At 50.3% G+C, this 22,344-nt stretch overlaps 1 protein-coding gene and 1 long non-coding RNA gene across 7 annotated transcripts in view; one reads left to right on the forward strand and one right to left on the reverse strand.

Moving 5' to 3' along the window:
* Positions 1–7,776, forward strand: part of LOC102008377 — a 43,278-nt gene extending 35,502 nt beyond the window's left edge. The window contains exon 5 of one of the 3 annotated variants that reach the window (XR_259524.2): positions 7,341–7,776. This is a non-coding gene — a long non-coding RNA (uncharacterized LOC102008377). Of the gene's footprint in view, positions 1–2,312; positions 2,421–3,680; positions 3,719–7,340 lie in introns of those variants that run through there. The other 2 variants (XR_001236960.1, XR_001236965.1) reach the window with 2 other exon arrangements.
* Chit1 (chitinase 1 (chitotriosidase)) overlaps positions 5,580–22,344 on the reverse strand; it is a 24,168-nt gene continuing 7,403 nt past the window's right edge. The window contains exons 1-12 of one of the 4 annotated variants that reach the window (XM_013522552.1): positions 17,935–18,099; positions 16,985–17,014; positions 14,684–14,885; positions 14,112–14,168; positions 12,448–12,613; positions 12,133–12,257; positions 11,272–11,395; positions 8,644–8,829; positions 8,224–8,328; positions 6,678–6,846; positions 6,551–6,590; positions 5,872–6,019 (exon numbers count right to left, since the gene is read on the reverse strand). In XM_013522552.1, the coding sequence (XP_013378006.1) occupies positions 5,956–6,019; positions 6,551–6,590; positions 6,678–6,846; positions 8,224–8,328; positions 8,644–8,829; positions 11,272–11,395; positions 12,133–12,257; positions 12,448–12,613; positions 14,112–14,168; positions 14,684–14,885; positions 16,985–17,014; positions 17,935–17,959 (1,293 nt within the window). In that variant the 5' untranslated portion in view covers positions 17,960–18,099 and the 3' untranslated portion in view covers positions 5,872–5,955. Of the gene's footprint in view, positions 6,020–6,550; positions 6,847–8,223; positions 8,329–8,643; positions 8,830–11,271; positions 11,396–12,132; positions 12,258–12,447; positions 12,614–14,111; positions 14,169–14,683; positions 14,886–16,984; positions 17,015–17,934; positions 18,100–22,344 lie in introns of those variants that run through there. The other 3 variants (XM_005375249.2, XM_013522548.1, XM_013522551.1) reach the window with 3 other exon arrangements.

Here is a 22,344-nt window from a genome sequence, read left to right on the forward strand (position 1 = left end):
AGAAAGAAAGAAAGAAAGAAAGAAAGAAAGAAAGAAAGAAAGAAAAAGAAAGAAAGTCAAACCAAAGTGGCTTTACTAGTGACTCCTACCAAATGTTTAAGGCACAGATAAGTCCTTCAGACAAAACTCTCAGAAAGAGGAAGGAGAACCTCCCAGGTCACTTTCTGAGGTTAGAAAAATCTTGATAGCCGAGATCAGTTTTTTATTGGCCTTGGTGGCATCTGAGATAACAAGGACGTCATCAAATATAAGAAAGAAAACTTGGAGCCCTATCTTACTCATTAGTATGCAAATGTGAAAATGTGGAAAAAATCTGGCAACATGCAACAGTGGTAAAAATATCATGACCATTTGAACTAATCCTAGGTATGTAAGATGACTGTGATGGGGAAAATTGATTATATATAATTTACTATGAATAAAAACCATTTGTGAACATTCACCTCCATGCTTACAAAAACTTGTAGTAAACTAGATATAGAAAGAAACTTCTTCAGGCTTACAAAGCCCATAATATTTATTTAATAATCAAAATAAAATGGAAACAACAAAGAGTTTCAGCTCTAGATAGAGTACGAATCACTTGGACATATAAGCCTGAAGCCCACCAGCAAGGTGGGTCTCTCATTAGACCAGTGGGTGGGGGTTGGAGCCAGACTGCCTGGGGACCCAGCAGATGTAGCGATGGATGACCAGGGAGAAGACTCCAGGGAGAGACTCCTGTCTATGGGGATGACACTGGTCCTCACCGTTAGGGAGAGTGTGAGATGCTCCTGGAGGAAATCCCCACATTCCTTTCAAACTGTTTTCCTCGAAGTCAAGTGCACTTTAACAACTCCAGCAGCATTTGTGCCTATTTTCAAAGGTCACGCCAGGCCTCATCATCTAGTTTATAGGTTAAAGTGTTTGTGGGTGATAGAGCAGTTTTGTGGGTAGAAGGAGAAAGTCTTTTTTAAAAAGTGGTGCTTGCACTGAGACAGGGGCTCAGGCTTCACCAGCGGTGATTGTCTTGGAAGAATAAAGACCCATCCCAGGTGGAGGCAATAAAAATGTCTTGTACGTGGAGAATTAATAATAATGATGATAGTAAAGTTTGATTTGACCCGCTCTTTATTATCCCCACAAGCCTGCAGCTCCACACAGTGCCCGTGGTAAAGTCCCTCTCCCTCCCCTCCCTCTGCACTCCCTCCCCATCCCCAGCCAGGCCCATGCTGACCATGGAGCTCCCCATCAGCAGTCCTGCCAACTGTCTGCAGCAAGGCAGCATTCATTTTTGCATCCTCCTTGTGCTCTGGCACAGCTCCTGGCGCACGACAAATGCTGAGGAAATGCTTACTGTTTTAAGCATTACTAACTTTGCACTCAGAGACAAACCATAGCATCAGATGTCATAAAGGACAAGAGCTGTGGCATAATGGAGGGAACTTCAAAAAGAGAGAGATGGAGATGGTGGGAGACTTAGGTTAGGTCCTGACTCCATCACTGATTGTTTTCTGCATGTGCGATCCCGGTGGACTGACATCAGTGACAAGCTAATGGGCATGTTAGTGTATGGCCAGCCGTGGTGCAAACACCCAACACACGTGGCCCAGGTCTACACACCATACCAGGGTGGAGGAGCTGAACTAAATGAATGACTTTAACTCAGGAGAAAGTGCCTGCAGCATTTTGGAGAGCAAGATTCGTCTCTGGGTCTCGTCTAGGTCAGCATCTAAATCCACACTGTGCCGTGTATTGCCCATGTATCCCAAGGGAAAGGAGATAATGCTAATTACTGTGCAGGCACACAGCGAAAATTAAATGACATGGGCTCATTCATTTACTATCCACTCAGTAAATATTTATCATATGGCTACTACATGCCTAGTATGGTCCCTGGTCATGCAAGAAATTTTCATACCCTAATGACTGAACACGTTTAAAGGGCAAATGATAAATGGAAGTATGTTATGCTATCAGTATCTCTTAGTTGATTAGAAAGAAATATTTGTGCTAATATTTATTGGAGAAATTTTTATGCCCATATCTTATACCCTGAGCAACTACTTTAAAGATAACAAAATGTAATGTATTAACAATTGCTATTCTCCTATTATTTTATTATGAAATTTTATTTTTTTTCATAAAAAATTAAATAAAAAAATAGAAGAGCTTGAAAGACTAGTGCTCTTGTCACAAAAAAGTTTCTTTTAGTCTGGAAATATTCTAAAGTGCCTGAAGAATTGATTTCTTCTTCTTTTTTTTTTTTTTTTTTTTTTTTTTTTTTTTTTGATACTGGGTGGAACTCAAACTCACAACATTGCACTTTCCAGGCAGGCGCCCTGCCACTGAGCTCCAGCTCCAGCCTACAGAACTGACTTCTGCACTGAGAATAAAAGAAGAAGGGGAAAAAAAAACTCAGCTGGACATAGTATGCATACTTGTAATCTCAGCACTCTGAATAGCAAGTTTGAGCCCAGCCTGGGAAACTTAGTGATTTAATAAGATCCTGTCTCAGAATAGAAACTATAAAATGGTTGGGGATATAGCTTAGTGCAAAGTCCCTGGGTTCAATCCCTAGTACTGAAAAAAGAGAGGTAGGGGAGAGAAGAATAACAAAAAAACATAAGTTGGGTTGAGATATAACGCAGTTGTAGATCACTTACCTAGCATGCGCAGGGTCCTGGGTTCAAACCCCAGCAATATACATACAAACAGAGAGAGGGAGAGAGACAGAGAGAGAGAGAGAGAGAGAGAGAGAGAGAGAGAGAAAGAGAAAGAGAGAAAAAAGAGAGAGAGAGAAAGAGAGAGAGGGACAGAGAGAGAGAGAGCAAACTGAACCATAGAAGGAGAGGACCAACTAAGACGCATGCCACTACACAAGATATGGGTACAACACATGCTACCCATGCAGCCCAGAGCTGGTAAGAGCATTGAACTGCACCATGCAGAGCCCTGGGCACCAGAGTATGCAGAGTCTGGGTCATCAGCAGATTTGGCTCACACAGACCAGGAGCAGGAGTCCAGGAGCCCTGAACTCAGGTGTTATTGCCTAAAAGGCCACCAGTCGGGTGAGAGTTGAGGCAACAGCTGACCTACGGAACAGGGGAGGTATTGTTCTGGGAGACATCTGCATGGACCATGCGGGAGGAGGGACTGGGGCCAGAGGAGGGTAGCCGGGGGCATTCAGAAGAGACCATCAAAGCAGGATCCCTGTCCTGTGAGGTAGGAAAGCAGCCAAGGAAGAGCTATCCTCAGGCTCACGCCCGAGCACCTACCACATCTTTCTTAGGTTTTTGGATCTCAGCTCTGCTGTGACCACTAAGGGATCCTTCTGACACATTGTGTACAGTAGCAGCTCCTCCCCTCTTCCTTTGCTCTCCAGCCAGATACAGTGTTGTCTGAAAGGTCTCATTTGTGCATCTGTTCATTGCTGTCGCCCTCAGTGGAATACTATGCCAGGCAGAGCCCCTGACTTGTGTCTTCGCTGTGTCCCCTGGGACAGGCTGGGATATCATAAACACTTGGTGGTCCTGAGGGACCAGGCTGCAGCAGGAAAACTAGGGGTCACACGGGGAGCAGAGGCAGCGGGGAGATGGAAGTGTCACAGTCTAAGCATAAATGGCTTTCAGGGTGCACTTGTGACTTCCGTCTCAGAACTGTAGTGGATTGATAACTGGTGGTCAACTTATAACCCCCAGCTGAACTGAGTAACCATGGTGCTGGGTGTGGGAGGCCCACCTGAGGACTGTTGCCAGCAGCATAAGAGGCAGACCTGGAGAAGAAGAGGCTGTTGGGAGCTGAGAGAGGCTGTTGGGAACTGAAAGAGACCGTGGGGAGCTGGCTTTCCTGATGAACTTGGCTGTTTTCATCCTCCGGGGAGCTCGGGACCTTGCTGGCACTGAGAATGGCTTCAGTTCACTTTGGAGAGCTCTGGTCCTCACTTTGAGCATTGCTTCCTGTTTCCGGAGGGGAAGATGGTGCACTGCCGGCCTCCCGGAAAAGCTTGCTGCTTTGGCTTCCCTGACTGGAACTCGGCCATCCTGATCATCAGAGGAGCTCGGGACCTCACTGTTGCTGATGATGGCTGTGGTACCTTTTGGGGGAGCTCTGGTTCTTCTGAGCATCACTTCCTGGCTCCAGTGCAGATCCCTCAGCCTGCTAGCATAGATCCCTCAGCCTGCTAGCCATCCTGCTGGCACAGACTTTGTAGATTTCACCACTGACCTTTGGGCCTTCCCAGCAGATCCGTGAAACAGGCCTGCATGAGACATTGTCATGGGTTCCTGGCCTCCAGTTGGATTCATGGGAGGCATTGTTATGAGCTCTGGGTATTCAGCTCAACTCATGTAGGACACTGTTGTGGGATCCAGGCCCTCAGCTGGATTCCTTGGTCTTAGTGTGTGGACAGATTCCCTGCACTCTTTTGTATACTGTTCTTTGGGTGACTTATAAATAATCATATAAAGTATGTGTCCTGTATTATGTTGTTCCCCTTGCAAAGTAAGCCTCAAACCAACACAAGGACACACTCAGAAAACAGGAGGGGCTGAGCTAACAGGGAACAGAGGGCACCCGGGGCCCCACATTAGAAACTGGCCCACTGAAGTTGATGCTGGCAGCTGGAGTTACCAGGGGACTTGGGGTGAGGATGACAGATGAGACCAGGAAAAGAGGCCCAGCTCTGATAAGGGGTCTCAGCTGGCACTCTGCCCCCTGGACTCCTCGCTGAAGCCAGGATGCCCTCGCTGGGTGGGGCCTCAGAGGCCAGGATGTGTGAAAAGCAGACTGCTCTGGACTACAGAAAAGTAGACAGCAGGAAGCCCAAGGGCCAGCGGGGTGGAGGAGTGGGCAAGGCACTGCAGGGGCCATGTGGTGCTGTGGCACCCAGCGAGGGGCCTGGTCACCCCCTTGTTCCCTACCAGACCCCATCCTCAGCTGTTCACTGAGCCCCACCTCAAAACCCAGCCTCGGGTGAGTGCAGATTCTCCAAGTAGAATGACCAAGGTGCCACCCGATGCCTGGAGGAATATTGAAACTACTCTTTCATCAGTAATACTGACGTACTTTTTGGGCATGTCTTGGCCCATGTTTTAGGCCATGGTTCTGGACTCAGATTCATTCTTCAGTTTAAATATCTGTAAAATGAAGGTAATAATTACTGCTGTGTCATCTGACTCTGGGCGCAGTAGGTGAGCTAAGGCCTGTGGAGGCCCCCTATGGGCCACATTTCCAAGCCAACATTTAGTAAGGGGCTAAGAACACCTATTGTAAAGCCTAGAGCAGCAGTGGGGTGGGGTGGGGGAGAGCGCCTCTCTGCTGCCCTCTACTGTCCATCTAGGGAAAGCTTCTGAGCCAATGACCAGCGAATGCTCTGGATGCTGTCACCAGTGTTCTGGAAGGTGCCCACTGGAGGGTGGACTCATTGAGGTGGGGCCTGGCACAGGCCTAGCCCATTCTGAATGGACCACCTTTCCACCAGGCTCAGACCTGTGTCTGCCTTCTACCACTGTCCCCTCTTGGTTCCCCAAAGCAGTTTTGAGTTGCACGGTGTGCTTACAGAGCCTTTTTAGCAGCCACCAGCCCTGAGGGGAGAGGAGTGCAAACTAAAATTTTATTTTTCAAGTAAAAGAGGCAGCCCAGGACACACAGAAAAGGAAGGTGAGGTGGAAAGCAAAAAGCCTGGTTATGGAAAGACTGCAGAGAGGCCCACTGGAGCCAGTCCCCAGCTCCCAGGGAAAGCAGGGGGTCGGGTGCACCTAGGCTGCAGGCTGGGGCTGGGGGGTCTTGGGGCCTCATCTCCAGGTGCAGCACTTGCACAAGGTACTGAACACCAGGCCTGGGGCACAGCTCTGCTGAAACAGCTGCCCCCCTGCACAGATGTAAAATCCAGACGCATCCTGAGGGTTGGGGTAGAGACCATCAGCTTTGCCCTGGCAGAAGGTGTCTTGTCCAGGGCTGGAGTCCGGCTTAGGGTCAGAGTGATGGGTGGGTGCAGGCACCTCCGGCTCTGGGGGGCCTGGAGACATGGATGGAATACCTAGGGAGACAATGAAGATTCGGCCAAGAGATCCTAAGCCCACAGGCCAACCCCACAGGCAGCAGTCACAAGAGGCAGCAGTGCAGCCCCCACAGTCCAGGTGCAGAACTAGACCACAACCACATCTGCAGCCGGGTGCAGCTCTAGGCACAGCTACACGTGTGATAGGCTGCCGATGGCCAGGTACTGCCTGCAAAGCCCAGCCATGCATGGTTGAGGGGTCACACGCTACAGGCTGAGCATAGGCTCCCTCTGCTGAAATGGGTGTAAGCTGTACGCCCAGGCTGAGACCTTTGGAGGGAAGCTTCGTTACAACACGGGGCAGGCATTGCCACAGCAAGGAAGGAGAGGGGGAGAGCACAAAAGATAATAATTTCAAGCGTTTCCGCAGCACTCAGGGGTGCAGGAAGTTTGGGAAATAACACTAGTGGGGCATAGTAATTTCTTCCAAAAGCCTAGCACCTGTGGTTCGAGATGGCAGGGGGTGTACCTGCACCCAGTCTTCACTTCTGGTCCCTGGCCCCTACTCACTCAGCTCCCGCCGCAGCATCTGGATGAGGGGGTACCGGCCCTGGTTGCAGAAGGAGCCCGAGAAGTCATCCAAGTCCAGGGCCCACACCATGGCACCGCCCAGTCCCTTCTGTTTCACGTAGCCCACCTGTGCCAGGGAAATGGAGGTCCAGAAGCCTGGCCAGGCCAGCCCCAGAGCCCGGCGTCCTCCTCCCGACAGGGCCCTTCTGACCAGCACCCTCAGACCCATGGGTGGTTGGGGATTCTGCAGATGGCCTTAGAGGCTGAGTCCAGACCCTGCTGACCATAAGCATGGCCTGGATGGGGTGGGGGTGGACAGGTGAAGAAAAGTGATGGCAGGTGGCCTGCTCTGGCATTTTGGTCGTCCTGGGCTGAGTTGCTATTTGACGCACTGTTATGGTTGTGTTAGGTTCAGTTACTGCAGGGAACAGCTAGACCTCATAGAAGGTCTATACCAAGTTTTGCTTCCCTGGCTTCATGTCTTGATTTCCCTGAGGGCCTTCTCTCCTCTACCAGAGCTCCCAGGGAATACAGGCAGGCTGTATGTCCCCTCAGAGAGGGGACAGAGATGCTTTCCACCTTGCCAGGGGGCTACACTGCTTGCCCTGGAGTGGGGCTGAGAGAGAAGGATTGGGGAGATCAGACCCCTTGCTGGCCCCAAACTCTCTCTCCCACCACCTCCCTTCTACACCTGACCCTGCTCAGCATCCTACTGTGAGGGTGTATGCCTTGTTCTTGGGATCCATTTCCCCTCCCTTCTCTGCCATGTCTCTGTTCCGTTTCCTTCCAGGTCCTCCACTTCCAGGTTAGAACTCATCTCGGCAGGCTTCTGCCACCTTCTCAGCTCTCAGCCCTCATTACGGTCCCCAGACTCTCCAGGGTGCTTGTCTGCACTTCCAAAAGACCCTGCCACTCTCAGCCCTGCATGATAAGTGATGTGGAGAGTGCAGAGGAGCGCAGCGTCCTTCTTCAAGAGTGGATGATCTGGGGGAGAGGCCTGGAAATACATAGTGAGCTCAGACTGGCAAGACCATTGAGTAAATCCATGGCATAAACACCGCCAAATGGGCTGAGTAAAGTCATAGGCCTTACCATGCATAGTTCTCTTCTTGTGTCTGTAGAATGTGTTAGTATTTAATAAAATACAAACCTTTTCAAGAGTGCTACTTTGAATGTAATCATCATGCCTTGCAAACATGTACTAATAAAAAATAAATTGAAAAAGAGTGTTATTCTGTGTAAAGTCATATTTTTCTTGTGTGTGTGTGTGTGTCTGTGTGTGGTGCTGGGCATTGAACCCAGGACCTCATCAAGGTAGGCAAGTGATCCACCACGATGCTACATCTTCAGCCCTTTTTATGAGCTTCCTAAGAGTTTAATTACAGAGTCTTACTAAGGGGTCCTGGTTGGCCTTGAACTTTCAAGTCTCCTGCTTCAGCCTCCTGAGTAGCTGGGATTACAGGTATGTACTATCAAGCCTTGCTTATTGTGTGTCTTTTCCTGATCAATAGGTGGTAAACGTTCTAAATGTTGTCACATGGAGATTTGAGAAATGTGGAGACGTTTACAAGAAGACTGACCCTTGGACAGGTTCGAAATGCAATTATTCAACGTTACCAACAGGTCTTGGGCCTCTCTGAGACCACCTGGCTCCTAGCAGGGCTGGGTCTCACCTTGGCTTTGAAGCTCTCCACATCATCAAATCCCACCCACTGGTTATCCCGGACAGCATAGGGCACCTTCTGGTCCTCAATTCTGAGCTTCTTCCAGGAGCAGACCTGCAGGAACAGAGCAGAGTGGTAGGGAGGAGGAATGTGTTCCAGAAGGCACCAGCCCCTCCCCAGCAGAGGGGACCAGAGACTGGCAAATGCCTGTCTGAGGTGGCCTTGAGAATACAGGAGGTTCTATGTTGGAAAGCCTAAAACTGTGGATTCAAACTTGAGGCACTTGGGTTTAACAGTAAATCCAAGATGAATGGGATAGAACCTACCAGGCCAGAATTCTCACTCAAAAACTATGGGTGAAGAATCCCTCTAACCTCCCAGGCAGCTCTGGCCCCCCACAATCCTCAGGATATCTATGAGTTTTCCTACCTCATAATAAGCCAGGAAGCCTCCTTCTTTAGTGAAGGGGCCAGGGGCACCAGGCCCTGTGGCTGGGGCCCCCACTCTGGTGTCTGATGAAGAAGCCAGGGTGAAGGATCGCCCGTAGGTGGGCATGCCAAGGACCAGCTTGCTGGCAGGGGCTCCCTTCTGCAGCCACAGTTGTACAGCAGCATCCTGGTAGTGGAGAAGGAGGGACTGGTTAATCTCTTCTACCTTGGCCTGGCTCTGAATGTCTAGAAATGGGGGCTCCAGAGAAGGGGGTGGTCCTGAAACAGCTAGCAGGGCAGAGACTCCCCTACTGGAGATTCGAGGGCCTTCATTAGTACTGCAACCCTGCATATCTTCTGTAGATGCTGTAGTTGTCACCTTGGTGTTGCCGGGACAAATTCCTGACACATGCAATTTAATGAAGGAAGATTTATTTTGGCTCATCTTGGAGGCTGCAGTCCATGGTCAGTAGACTCCAGGTAGAAACAGCATAGCAGAGGAAAGCTGCTGAATTCATGGTGACGAGGAGGCAGAGAGGGAGTGACAGAGCCAGAGGAGGAGGTTTGGGGGATGAGTTACAGCTTTCAAAGACACACCTATAGTGACCCAGTTCCTCTAGCTAGGCCCATTCAGAGGTCTTCCCCCTCATGGTCCAGCCACTCCCTAGGCCCCACCTCTCAACAGTGCTGCAATGGGAAGCAGGTCCTCAATCCCTGAGTCTTTGGGAGAATGTTTTCTATCTAAACCATGGCACATCCTGCCTTAGATGCTGGGCCCCAGCATGAGAAGCTGCCTGGGGTGCTGGCTTTGGAGTCAAACAACCCCTGCCTGAAAAAACGCATACTTTTGGCCCAATGCATGCTAGACTCTGTCCCAGACAACTGGGATGCGTTAGGGAACAAAGCAGACAGAGATCCCCGCCATACTCAGCAACTTGTTTAACATGGAAGTAATAAAAAACTGCCATCTCTAAGGGTGTTGTGTGCATTGTACAAGGCCTAGCACGGTGCAGTACAGGGGGGCTATGACCATCATCATTGGCATTATTGTGGTTAGAAGTTTCAGCTAAACACAAGAGCAGGGACCCCGTGCCCACTGTGCTTATCTCTGCGTCCCCAGGGCTGAGAGCGCTGCCTGGCACTGAGGTGCTCACGCAGCTCCCACAGCAGCCTGACCTACTTCTGAGCAAGGCCCTCCTGCCACCATATGTCCCTGGGTGTGAAGCTCCCAGGCTTGGGACACAAGGAGGTACCTAATGTAAGTGTACACGCATTATATTTATATAGTCTTTTAAGGCTAGGGGCTTGAATCCAGGACCTTCAGCCTGACCTACATACCCAGTCCTTCCATTATTTTTTGAGACAGAGTCTCACTAAATTGCCCAGCCTGGGCTCTAATTTATGATCCTCTTGTCTCAGCCTCCCAGAGTGCTGGGATTACAGATGTGCACCACCACACCTGGCTATAAGCATGTTGAATAAAGAATGATAAAGATTCTTCCCCTAAGCCAAGATGATAGCTCACTTTCCCCTGGAAGCCAACCTAGCTGAGACCAGCTTGACTTACTACATGCCCTCTTAGAATTTAGGTAAAGAACATTTTTCACTACATCGCTTTTTTTTTTGTCAGTCTACATCATTTATCATTGATCAGACTGAGCTTTCAGGGCTAGTGCCCTGCTAATCTATATGGCACTTTCATGAAAGTTTGGGGAACCTCACCCCTCTGGCCAGAAACAATCTGCCAACATGGCATGGCAAGCAGAAGAGCTCTGTTGGAGGAGAAAGACCCTTCCTCTGTGGACCCAGACACGCAGCAGAGAGAGACCCAAGTGGTGGGACGTCGCCTACTCTCCCATCAGCTGAAAGTCCTTGTGTGTCCCCTCACTGTGCTGGGGCTCCTTAAGGATACAGTTTCCTCCAAAGCCCACTCAGTTTTCCAGACAGGGTGAGGGGTCAGGCTCATGAGAGAGCCACATAGCTCAAAAATGTGGACACATACAGGTGTGGGAGTCTAAAAGATTTCTGAAAAGCATTTAACTTAGGGCTTTCATGATTGTTACTTGTTTTAAGAGAGAGAAATAATATGGTTATCCTTGACTTTTGAGATCTAGAGTGGGTTTATAAAATATAAAAAATATCTAGGTTGCTAAGGAGGGAAGCACTGCACAAGAAAGCCAACACACTGCAGTCTAAAACCAAGCCTGCCCTTTGCAAGGGCTGGGGCAGTTTGGAAAATGCCCAGCCCTGAAAGCATCTTCCAGAAGGTCTGTGAGTGACCCATTGTCTTGAAGGAAGTGGGGTGAAGGTGTGAAGAAAGCAGGAGACATGCCAGCTGGGGGCTCAAGCTCTAAGAGGGACCCCCAGTGTCCCACCATGGTCACTTTGAAGTGTTACACTGGTTTGTCTACTAGCAGGCAAGATGCCACACAGAAGTGAGATTTCCCCCTCAGTAGAGGCATGGAACAGGAAAATTTTAAAAAGCAAAGAAACAAAAAGATTCCTAGTTTTCTTAGCTCCCTGCTTGGTTTTCTTGTTTCTTTCTTCCATTAGAGCTTTGAGGTTCAGAGGGGTCCCTGGGCAGGGCCTGCTGGACACGGAGTCCTGCCTCTTCCCTTAGGCCACTTACCACGTTGTATTCAGCCGCTGCGCCACTCTCCCCCTGTCTTTTGTAGAGGGGACTGTTATGCCCTGTCACCTTCTCCCAGGAGCTGTGGAGGTCGTAGGCCATGAGGTTGATGAAGTCCAAGTCCCTGCAGGAGGCGGGTAAAAAAGCGGTGAGGGCTAATGATTAGGTGGCGCACTCTTTCCCCCTCCCAGTGTCTGGCCTGGGGCGGGACCATGGAGTCAGAGGAGGGTGGTGGACTCTCCCTGGCTCTGTGGCTAGCACTCCACCCCTCCCCATTCCCACTGTGAGGTGGGCAGCTCAGACTGTGGCTCCCTCCCCCCACTCTCTTCTCTGTCTCAGCCAGTGTGCCCCCCCACACACACCTGGAGCTAGCTTTCTTTTTTTTTTGGTACCGAGAATCTAACTCAGGACACTGCACTTGCCAGGCAGGCTCTGTGCTGCTGAGCTATATCCCCGGCCCCTATTAGTGTGCAGGAATCCCCCGGGGATCTCTCTAAAAGGTAGGTTCTTCCTGGCAAGCCTGGCGAGGGCCTGAGAATCCACGTCTACCATGCTCCCAGGAGCAGCATGAGGGGAGCTGGGAGCCAGACCACCCATTCTCTTGGAGACGGTTGGGACTTCCCTCTTGGCCCCCCGTCCCCTGGGGTTCCCTAAGGGGAAGACGCAAAGTGAAGGATCTGGAATGGTGGAGGAGACACAGATGGCAAAGCCTTCTGGACGCCTTCAGTGTCTCAGAGCAGCCCTCGAGTGGGTGAAGATGTGCTCTGCTCTGGGAAGCTCAGTCCACACTGTGCCTTGCCTGCCTCAGAGGACACAGGGTCCAAGTCACAATGTCCAGGGTCCAGTGGGCATGGGACTCACCCAGCAAGCCTGTCCACCTCGTAACCAGCATCCACATAGTGTTGCCCGGCAGGAACTGCCGCACTCAGAAGGAGCCGTTCCTTCCCTGAGGTCTGGGCTTCCTGCTGGAAGGCCCTGGCCAAACCCTGCGGGGACAGGATAGGTCAACACTGCAGAAGGCACGTGCGGCACGAGGGCCTTTGTGATCTCCTCTCCCAAGGGTTTGAAAACTGATCACACGGCCAGTCTGAGCTGAGTAAATGAACGGGGTCAAAACAACATCCACTGCTGTGAGGCCACTGGTAGGCCGGGTGGCCCTTGTCCCACTGGCTATACCTGCACGAGGGCTGTGAAGCGCTGCTTGTCCGCCGCCGGGCTCCCCCGGCTTCCTGGGTACTCCCAGTCAAGGTCAAGGCCGTCAAAGCCGTATGTCCGCAGAAACTTGATGGCTGAGTTGATAAAGATCTGTTGGCTGTTGGCTGTGGCCACCATATCTGTGAACCTGTGAAGTGGCAGAGGGTGTGGGCCTGCCCTGGGCCAGACAGAAGACCACTGTCCCCCTCCAGGGCAACCTGAAACCACTTGGGAGGCTGGTGCTCATGGGTCTAAGCCAGAAGGGACCCTGGGGTGCTGCCTTGGGGCTGCTGGAGTATCTGTCAGCAGGTTAAGAAAAAGGGACAAAGAAGTGCTTCTTGACCCCAAGTGTTGATGCACCAGGCACAATGACTTACTCTGTGCCAGGCTGCCCACCATGTCCCTGGACCGCCCCACCCAAATCAAAGCATGCTGTACCCGCGCCCACTGCTATACCACATGGACGCTGAAAAAGAAGGCAGAGCTGGCTGTGGTGGCCCACACCTGTAACCTCAGCACTCTGAGTGGTTGAGGCAGGAGGGTCAAGAGCAGGCCAGGCAATTTAACAATTTAGCAAGATTCTACCTCAAATTAAAAAAAGGCTGGGAATGTAGCTCAGGGCAAAGACCCCAGGTTCAGTCTCCAGTACCTCTAGAGAAGAGAAATGGGTCTCTAAGATGTTGGCGAGAAGGGAGGTGTGGCCAGGTTGGCAAGGACCTGAGTAAACTGGAGCTGCTGATTCAGTCCCTTGGCGGGGTTAGTAGTCATCTGTCTCCCAGCCTGCCTTTGTAGGGTGCTAGCTTCTATGCCCATCACTCCAGAGCTCTCTGAAACCCCCGCGCTGCCCAGGAAGCACCTCCAGACCTCTTTCTTCCTTAGTAGTCCTATAAGCAGGCTCCGCATTTCTTGGGGTCTTAAGTTCCTTACAGATAGATCCTATTTTAATTTACTCTTAATAATTTCTAATATAATTAATAGCGGCCATGATTAGGCAGGGTCCATGTGCCTGGGAGAGCAGGCTAAAAACAGCCGCACATCAGGGAAAAATCAGAGGATAAAGATTATTTGGGGAAGATGAGCAGGAACATTCATTAGATTCTCAAAAGGGTTTATGATCTAAAAAAAAGTTTTAGAAGCACTGTTTAGTCAGAACCTTGGGAACCTATATTCTGGATTTTGTGGAAAAATCCAGTTCCAAATATTCTATTCCATTATCTCCATAAATTAAAAAAAATTGTTCCAGAGATGCCAATAGTTTGACTACTATTATAGACTACCTAGAAGCAGAACAAAACTCTTCCTTCCTCAGACAAGATGTGTGATCATGGGGCTCAGAAGACATAGCCCAGTGTGCGGGCATTGTCTGGACTCAGCTGGGACTCTCTACCTGTTTCACAGATGAAGAGTCAGAGGTTTGGGAAGTCAGAGCTCTCTGGGCCATTATAAGTTGTGCTTCTGACAAGCCTGGACCTACCACAATCTGGGGCCACCACCACTCTGCTGTTCCCCTGCAGGGCCACCAACAACCCAGAGGAAGAGTGAGCCCCAAAGTGTGTCTCTCCTTCTGCCTGGGCCAGATTCCATGTTGATGGTTCTCCTGGCCCCCATCCAGGGCCCCATCACCCACGTGCCCACAGCCCACTCACTTTCGAGTGCCAAAGCTCCAGCCCCCGATGGCTAACAGAGTCCTGAGCTTGGGATTCCTGTGAATACAAAAAATGTTTGAGGATTTACCCCACCAGCTCCCAGGGGTTCTGGGTGGAAATGATGGAGTGGGAGCTGGGGAGGCACAAGCCCCCAGGCACAGGGCCTATGCTGAGCTCTCTGGGGAAGAAGGCATGTTGGGTTTGTTGGACCTGCTGTCTTCCTGGGGAGACAACACAGGAAGAAAGTAATCAGGAGTCCTCAGAGACTTTGTAAGGATGGCCTTAACACTTGAGCTAACAGAAGGCTAGATTTTAGAGCATTCCTGGAAGGAAGGACTGTCCCAGCGAGGGAACGAGTTCCACACTCCTGATCTCACTTGGACCTAAAATGGAAGGTCCCTTAACAGTTCCCCAGTCTACCGTACCTCTTCCACAGACACGTAGGGAAGCCCAGAGGAATGATGTGACTTGCTGGAGGCCACACAGGTCTGTGGTGGGATGCGGCAATTTTTGGCTCTGAGAAGGGCCTCCCGTCCCCAACCCTGGGGATTCCCTCTTCCCCTTCAGCTCACATCTTCTTCAGGCCATTGAACTCCTGGTAAAGCTGCTTGTCATTCCACTCTACAGAGCTGAGCTGGTGGCTGCTCATGCCTGCGAAGGCGTAGATGAGGTGTGTACACAGGTTGGGATCCACGGCTCCAGGGAAGAAGCGAGCCACCCCTTCTCGGTACTGGGCCCAGTTGGTGAAGTAGCAGACCAGTTTTGCAGCAGAGCCTGACCAAGTGGGGGAAAGGAAGGACATGGCTGTCAAAAGGGCTGCTGGGATGGACAGTGCACCGGGCATTTGTCTGATACTGGATGGCCCTGACAGTCAGAGATGGCACCTGCTTTGGTGCAGGCAGCATCTCTCAGGAAAATGTATTCAGAGGCCACCATGTATGAGGTCTTCAGAACACCAAGCAGTCAGGGCCACTGTCACCATGGTCACTTGCACCATGTGCAAGCTGAGGCTCATGGGCTGGGTCCTGTCCCAGGCATCAAAGCTGCTAAGAGGGTGGCTTGGGGGCCCAGGACCCAAATCTCTTGACCCCTCATATTCTCGAAAGAGCCCAAGCCCTCAGGCAGCCTTCCCTGTTCCCAGCTAGTCTTGCCCCTCCAGGGCCTGAAATGTCCCAGAAGACAGCCCAGGCAGCCCCAACACAGGTGCAGAGGAGATTAAACAGGGCACTTCCTCTGCCAGAGGAAAAGAAGCAGAACTTTGAAACCCTGGGGGGATTCTTCAGAATGTTAATTAAAATGCAAATGAATGTAGCTTCAGAGAGGAGGCTCTGGTTACTGGATCCAGTAAGTTTATGTTTCTTTAATCATGCATCAAAGTGGTTTGCATTAACTTCTTAGCCCTTGTGGGGAAACTATGTTTATCAATATCACAACCCAGGTTCTAATAAAGAGCTTATTTTATCTCAGAAAAGGCAGCTTGTCTCTGGTGTCTTCTACAACATGTGAGAAGACTCATCTCTGTTTCCCGTGGGATCTAGCAGTGTTGGCTCCCACAGAGGTCAGCCCTGTGCTGGGTGGCTGAGGACATGGGAAAGCAGGATTATCCGTCCAGGTTTCCTTGGGTGTCAGCCGCATCTGAAATGGCTGTGAGATCTCTGCGCCCTCTTCCCATCCTAAACTCTGTGATGGGAGATGTACATGAGCCAACATTTATGCCAAGCATTTGGCGGAATGGTGATTTGGACGGCAGTGTGCCTGTGCCTGGCCTCCAGACCCGCACATCCCCGGGGCTGGCGGGAGGATGGAGGAAGGGCAGGATGCGGAACAGCTAGAAGAGAAAGCACAAAAGGCCAATCTTGACAGAGGTCACCTGGAGTAGAGTGTGTTGGCAAGGCCAAGACACGGCCCTCAGCGATCTAGATGAAGATTGGTGACAAAGAAGAAAGGAGCGGATCAGCCCAGAGCAAGACCCCCCAGGAAGGAGCCAGAGGCTCACAATTATTGTGTCAGGCCACAGCCTATCACATGCCACCTACAGATTTTGTGTGGTGGCAGCAATAAAGAGTGGTGGGTAGCTGGGCGTGGTGGTACATGCTTGTCATCCCAGCAATCTGGGAGGCTGAGACAGGAGGATGGAAAGTTTGGGCCCACCCTGGGCAACTAGGCAATTAGGGAGACCCTGATTCCAAATAAAAATATACAAAAAGGTCTGGGCATGTAGCTCAGTGTGAAGGTCCTGGGTTCAATCCTCAGAACACCCCCAAACAATAAAAAGGATGATGGTAAATGTGGCTGGTAAGAGCAAGGACTGTGGAGTGTCAACGCCTATCCCCTTCTGTGTGACCAAGGAGGAAAATGTATGTCCAATGCCACAGCCTAGTGAGAAGGGCAGCAGTCTCAGGATGAGCGCTCCCAGACCACAGATGCCCAAGGAGAAAGTGGGATGGCAAGGGGACCCCTGAAGCCAAGTTCCTGAAAATCCCCTGGGGCTGGGGATATAGAGAGATGGAAGACCTGGGTTCCTTTCCTCTGGGGGCTCAGAGCTGGCTGGGGAGACACTGTGATATGTGTGGAAAGCGCGATTGCATGCTGTGAGTGACAGAGGGGCAGCAGGGGCTCGGGGAAGTTGAGGGAGGCAGGCAGTTAAAGCTGGCCCAGTGGGCAGGCAGGAGAGTGGCACACAGGTAGAGGCAGGACCTTCCTTGGAGAAGGAACTGCAGGGCGGTTAGGGGGGCTGACTTTGGAGGAAGCCGCTGCAACCTGGCCAGTGAACTTGGAGTGTGTGCGCACAAAGGGACTGGGTGGGGAGTGTGGCAGAGCCCGGGGAGAGGCTGAGATGACTCAGGACTGGGATCAGGGCAGATGCCACTTACCACACTGGACCATCAGCAGGAACATCACACCTGGAGTGACACAAGAAACATGGTAGAGGTCACATCATTATTCTCGAAGCCCCAGACCCCTTTCACTGACAGAAGCACACAGGATGGAGGTGGTCATGGAGGGCTGGTTTTTCAAGAAACAAATTCTTCCTTCCAGGAAAGACCCAAGGGGGTTGTATCCATCCCTTCACCTGCCCCAGATAGCAGGGGGAGCCCTTTCTGGTCTGGAAGCTGATGGTCAGGTGAAGGTGGTGTTAATTTAGGATGGAGGGAAATCAATGACATGTGAGAAATTCAGAGACAGCTTCTCTGTGGAGCAAGAAGAAGACCTGGCGGGGAAGGACCCACACAGAGGGTCTAGGCGGCAGACCCTGTCTCTGGCAGCTACAGTGGCTCTGCCATGATTCACGTCTTCCTGCTGCTCTCCTGCCACCCTCCGAGAGAGGCTGGTGGCATTAGTGACATCTTGGGAGATCTAGGGAGAGGTTTCTTCCACCTTCCTGGCAACCTCAGGTTTTCTGTTAACCTAATAAAACCTGCAGGAAACTTTGCAAGGACATCCAAGGCTGCCTTTTTGCAGGATAACGAGCGAACGTGGGGTTGAGGAAGCCCTTTGTAGTCAAGCTTCTTGGTAAGGCCCAAAGTAGGCACCTGAGAACACAGGAGAGAGGAAGACACCCAGGAGAGGGGCTCACTGCCTCTGGGTTTCCAGGTCAGAAACAGGAAAGTCATTTATGGCTCTTTGAGGGAAACCTTGTCTTGCATCACAAAGACTCCAGGACTGAAAGAGGGAGCCCCAGGAAAGACAGCCAATGGTTTGCAAGGCAGGACCTCCCCAGTGCCCTCAAGCGCTCCTGCTTCCTGGAAGACACAAGTCAGCACATCTCCATTTCTCTGGGGCTCCTGAGGCTCAACCCACTCTCCCACCCTGGCCTATGTACCTGCCCAGGACGCAGATGGTGCCATGATGCCAGCTCAGAGACAGGAGAACTCAGTTTTCCAGGTGCTGCTCTGCTGTAAGTGGCTGCCCTGTCCTAAATTTCAGCTGGCCGTGCTGAAATTTAGAGGCAGAGGGAGGAGCGAGCTGGGAGTGGCATGGGGAGGGATGTGTCAAGTAGTTGGGGTAGGAGGGTTGAGCAAATCTGACACAAAGGCCTTTAGCAATTCTTGCCTTTCTGGAACAATCATATGGTGTAAACTAGCCTGTTAGTGTTGTCAAAGTGGGAGGCAGAGAGGAAGGCGGGAAGTGTCCGTAAGCTCCTGCTGGCTGAGCATGACTCTGCTGTCCTTCCTGCAGGTTACAGAGGACCACAAACACCCCCAACCCTACTAGGCCTTTGGAAAAGAGAAATAACTTGTGAGCCATCCAGTCTCATCTCCTGCTTCTCCACTGTTTTCTCTTGAGCTCAGTTTCTTTGTAAGATAACAGGATTGCAAAGGAAATTTTCATGATAGTGATTTTGTTAGAGGGGCATTACTGAGCCTTTGCACAGAGCTACACTCCCAACCCCTTATACTTTTCAATTTTGAGATAACATCTCGCTAAGTCGCTAAGTTTCCTAGGCTGGGTTCAAACTTAGGATCTTCCTGCCTCAGCATCCAGAGTGCTGACATTATAAGTGTGTGCTACCACTCCAGGCTTGATAGCTTTATTTTTACTGCCTACATAATAGTAATATTTTATTTTCATGCATTTAAAATGTATAATAATGCATCATAACTGTGGTTCTAGCAACTGTTTTAAATGCCTTGCTTCTTATGAAGAATTAAGGATGCCTATGCTGTACTTGTTCATTGGGATTACTATAACAAATGACCGCAAGCTGCATGGCTTAAAACAACACAAAGGTATTTTCTTATGTTTCTGGAGAGAGAAGTCCGAAACCAAGGTGTGGTGGGCCATGATTCCTCTGGAGGCTGTAGGAGACGCCTACCTCATATCTTCCAGTGTCTGGTGGCATGGCCTACGGTAGCATCCCTCCAACACTACCTGCCTCTGATCCACATGGATGGTCCCTATGTTTTTGTTTATCTTTTCCTTTCTGTCCCCCACAAGCACACTCTGACCCTGGATGATCTCATCTTGACATCTTTATCACCTCTGCAAAAACCCTTATGCCAAATAAGCCCACATTTTGAGATTCCAGACGAAGCTACCTTTTGGATAGTCACCCTTCAACTCACAAGTCCTATGTGCTTAGTTGCTACTTACCCTCTTTGTAATGTCTGGTGCACACATTAATTTGAGTCCCTAGGAAAACCCTGCCACTTCCAGGGAGTCCAGTCTTGGTCCTTGGGCTTACCAAGAGTAGACTGATGGCTAAGCAGGCATGTCCAGTGATAGCAGGCTCTGGAGTCACGTTCCTAGGTTTGAATCTCAACTCCGTCACTTTCTGTCTATGTAGCCTTGAGTGAGCTCCCTAATTACTGTGGATTCCAGTTTCTTCATCTGTAAGGAAAATTCTTGAGAGGAGGTTACAGGGGTGCACAGTGGCTATTATTCCAGCCTCTCATTTCTGCCAGGTCCCTGTGGACCTCAGAGATTCATCATCTCTCAGATAATGGTCAGAGTCACTACAATCATGTCTCAGGCTAGGTGGGACACATCCTATACAGACCCGATGGCTAGGCCTGAATTGCCAGCTACTATGAGGAAAAGGTTGCTGCTGGAGGCCAAGTTAGGAGCTGAAAGCAGGAAAGGAAGCAGAGTCCCTGCTAACAAAAGTGGGTCTCAGCCCTAGCCCAGGTCACACGTGTGTAGAACTGAGTGACCCCTTGTGGCCTCGGCATGCTCTCAGTCACACCCCACTGTCTTTCCCCCCAGCTCACTCCCGGGCCCTCGGATCCCACGGATCTCTCTCAGGATCCTGCCTTGCTCCCCTTCAATCTACTGCACTCCAATTTCCACCATCTTCACGCAAACCCTTTTGTCAAGATCAGGAAAGAAAGAACCACAGCTTGGACACAAACAGATCTGAGTACCTACTGGACTCCAAATTACTCTGGGATGCTTTCTGCCCTCCTTTTCACCCCCCCTCAGCATCTCTCACTTCTCTCCCAGCCACCCCTTCCAAACCAAACCCAAGTAAGCCCAGCGTGCTTCACACAAAATGAAGCTTCAAGGTGCCTGTCCACAGAGCAGACTCCTATGTGGAAGCTCTCGAGCCTCAGATGATTCTCATGTGTCCTCACTGGCTGAGCTGGGGCTCATCACAGCCACTCCATGCCTCAATTTCTTCCTCTGTAAGATGGAGGTAATACTACCTTTTCTGGTTGTGATGGTGCATAGATAAAGTGTGCAAGGGCTTCCTTAGTGGCGAGGTGACAAATCTTATTGACACTGCAGTTGTGATGGTTGGCATCACACCGTTTTGCAATGCTTCATGCAGGCATTTCATCTCCACTGCTGGGCTGGCCACAGCCAGGTAAGGTCAGGCCTATCCTCAGAAGCTTTATGTGAACATGCGATGAGCCCTCAGTTAATGTCCTTTACTGTTCCTTCCCATCCCAGGATGTTCCTCCCCCTGGTTCTTCGCCATGGCAGCAAAAGTCACCGCCGGACACCAGCTCCTCCATCACACAGGAAGTGTCTTCACCTTTCTTTTTTTGCCCTCAGTGACTGGGTGTGACTAGATGTCTGCCCTCCTGTTTCATCTCCTCTACCTCTGAACAGTATCAGCTCTTGCCTTGTCCACTACCAGAGCATCGCAGCAGCTTGCCCTCCTACGCCCAGCCCCTGCAACCTGTTCTTCACACACACTTGCTGTGATCCCTGAGAAGGTAAGTTCTCTATAGTTCTCTATCAGACCTGATAGTTTCCTGCCCACACCCCGGAATGGTTCCCAATGAACTCACAACAAAACACCAACTCCTTGCCTTTGCTTCTTGAAATTTCCAAGTCTGTTCTTTCATTAAGGCCTTTGCATTTGCTGTTGGCCTCTGCCCAGAATGTTCATTACTGTGAACTTCACACGGGTTCCTCCTTCTTCCCACACAGACTTTTTCTGACACCACTCACACAAAATACCCCCCTCCCAAATCACTCTCTATCTTATTCTTATGACTTATTTTCTCCTATGTGCTTTTATGAGGTTCATTCATTCACTTACATATATTGTCTCTTTCCTGTCACTAGAATGTAAGCTGTGTGAGCAAAGGGACTTTGTCTTATTTATTCCTCTGTGGGTAGTGCCTATACTCTTTCTCAGCATATAGCAGGTTCTTAATTCACATTGACTGAATGAATGAATATGGTCTTCAAAAAGGCTCTGAATGATCTGCCCATTGTAATATTGTGATATAATAAGAAACATGTGTTTGGTCCCTGCCCCTAATTCCTCGCAAAGAGCTCCTAAACCCTTTAGAATTTCCTAGTCTCTTGGTATTTCCTGGATGATAGGAATGTGTTCTGTTCTAATAAGGTGTCTCTTGACAGGCTTCTGTATGGGAGTTGGTTACCAGAAAAGCAAGCATGATTAGAAGCTTGGAATTTTCAGGCCCACTCTCCATCCTCTGAGTGAGGAATCAATTCTCCACTAAAAAGAAACAACAATTTCCTCAATACATTGTTAAAGGGAAAAGTCGTGTCCATTGCACATGGCAGAGTAAACACAGGTATTTATCCCTACCCTCTCCTGAAACCTGCCAAGAAGGAGTTAAAGGTATATGATGGTTTAAATCCACTGGGACAAAGCAAACAGAAGACACATGAGATATGTCAACAAATACTTGAAGATGAAAACAGAATGAATGAGTGGAACTGGTTTAGCTGACCCAGAGAGGCTAAGCCCTTAGGTTACAGGGAGGAAGCCCTTAGGAAGAAAGGAACTTTGGAAAGTGCAGAAGTCAGCAGAGAGTTGGAGAGTAGACCAAAGCTAGCAACAGTAAGTGTGGGTGATTTCTTAGGCCCCTGGATCTTCTTAGTTACCCCCATTCAACTGAAGAACACCAGGGTCAGCAGAGGGTGAAGTGAGGGCCAGGGGAGGTGGTGGCAGGAGGATGCCAGACTGAACACTGAGAGGGTGGGGAACTAAATAAAAGCCCTCACACGAGATGCTCAGGCCCGCCAACCCTCCTCCTCCAGGCTTGCAGAGGCCTTCCAGAGGACAAAGCTTAGATTATATCAAAATTCAAATGACTTTTGGGGGCCCCTAACTAGGTAGCCGTGTCCCTCCCCCATCACCCCAGTGTGAGGCCCACAGAGAAGTCACCCAAGCCCCTAGAACCCCCAGTGGCTTTTGATGATTCACTATTGCATATAGGAAAAAGCCAGATGACCAGATGTGTGAGCAAAGCTTCTCACATGAAAGACCAAAACAAAAAGAAGAAGCATGGTGTAATCAAAGTGGGTG

This window comes from Chinchilla lanigera, unplaced genomic scaffold, assembly GCF_000276665.1.
Source record: "Chinchilla lanigera isolate Chin_1 unplaced genomic scaffold, ChiLan1.0 scaffold00005, whole genome shotgun sequence".
NCBI lineage: Eukaryota > Metazoa > Chordata > Mammalia > Rodentia > Chinchillidae > Chinchilla > Chinchilla lanigera.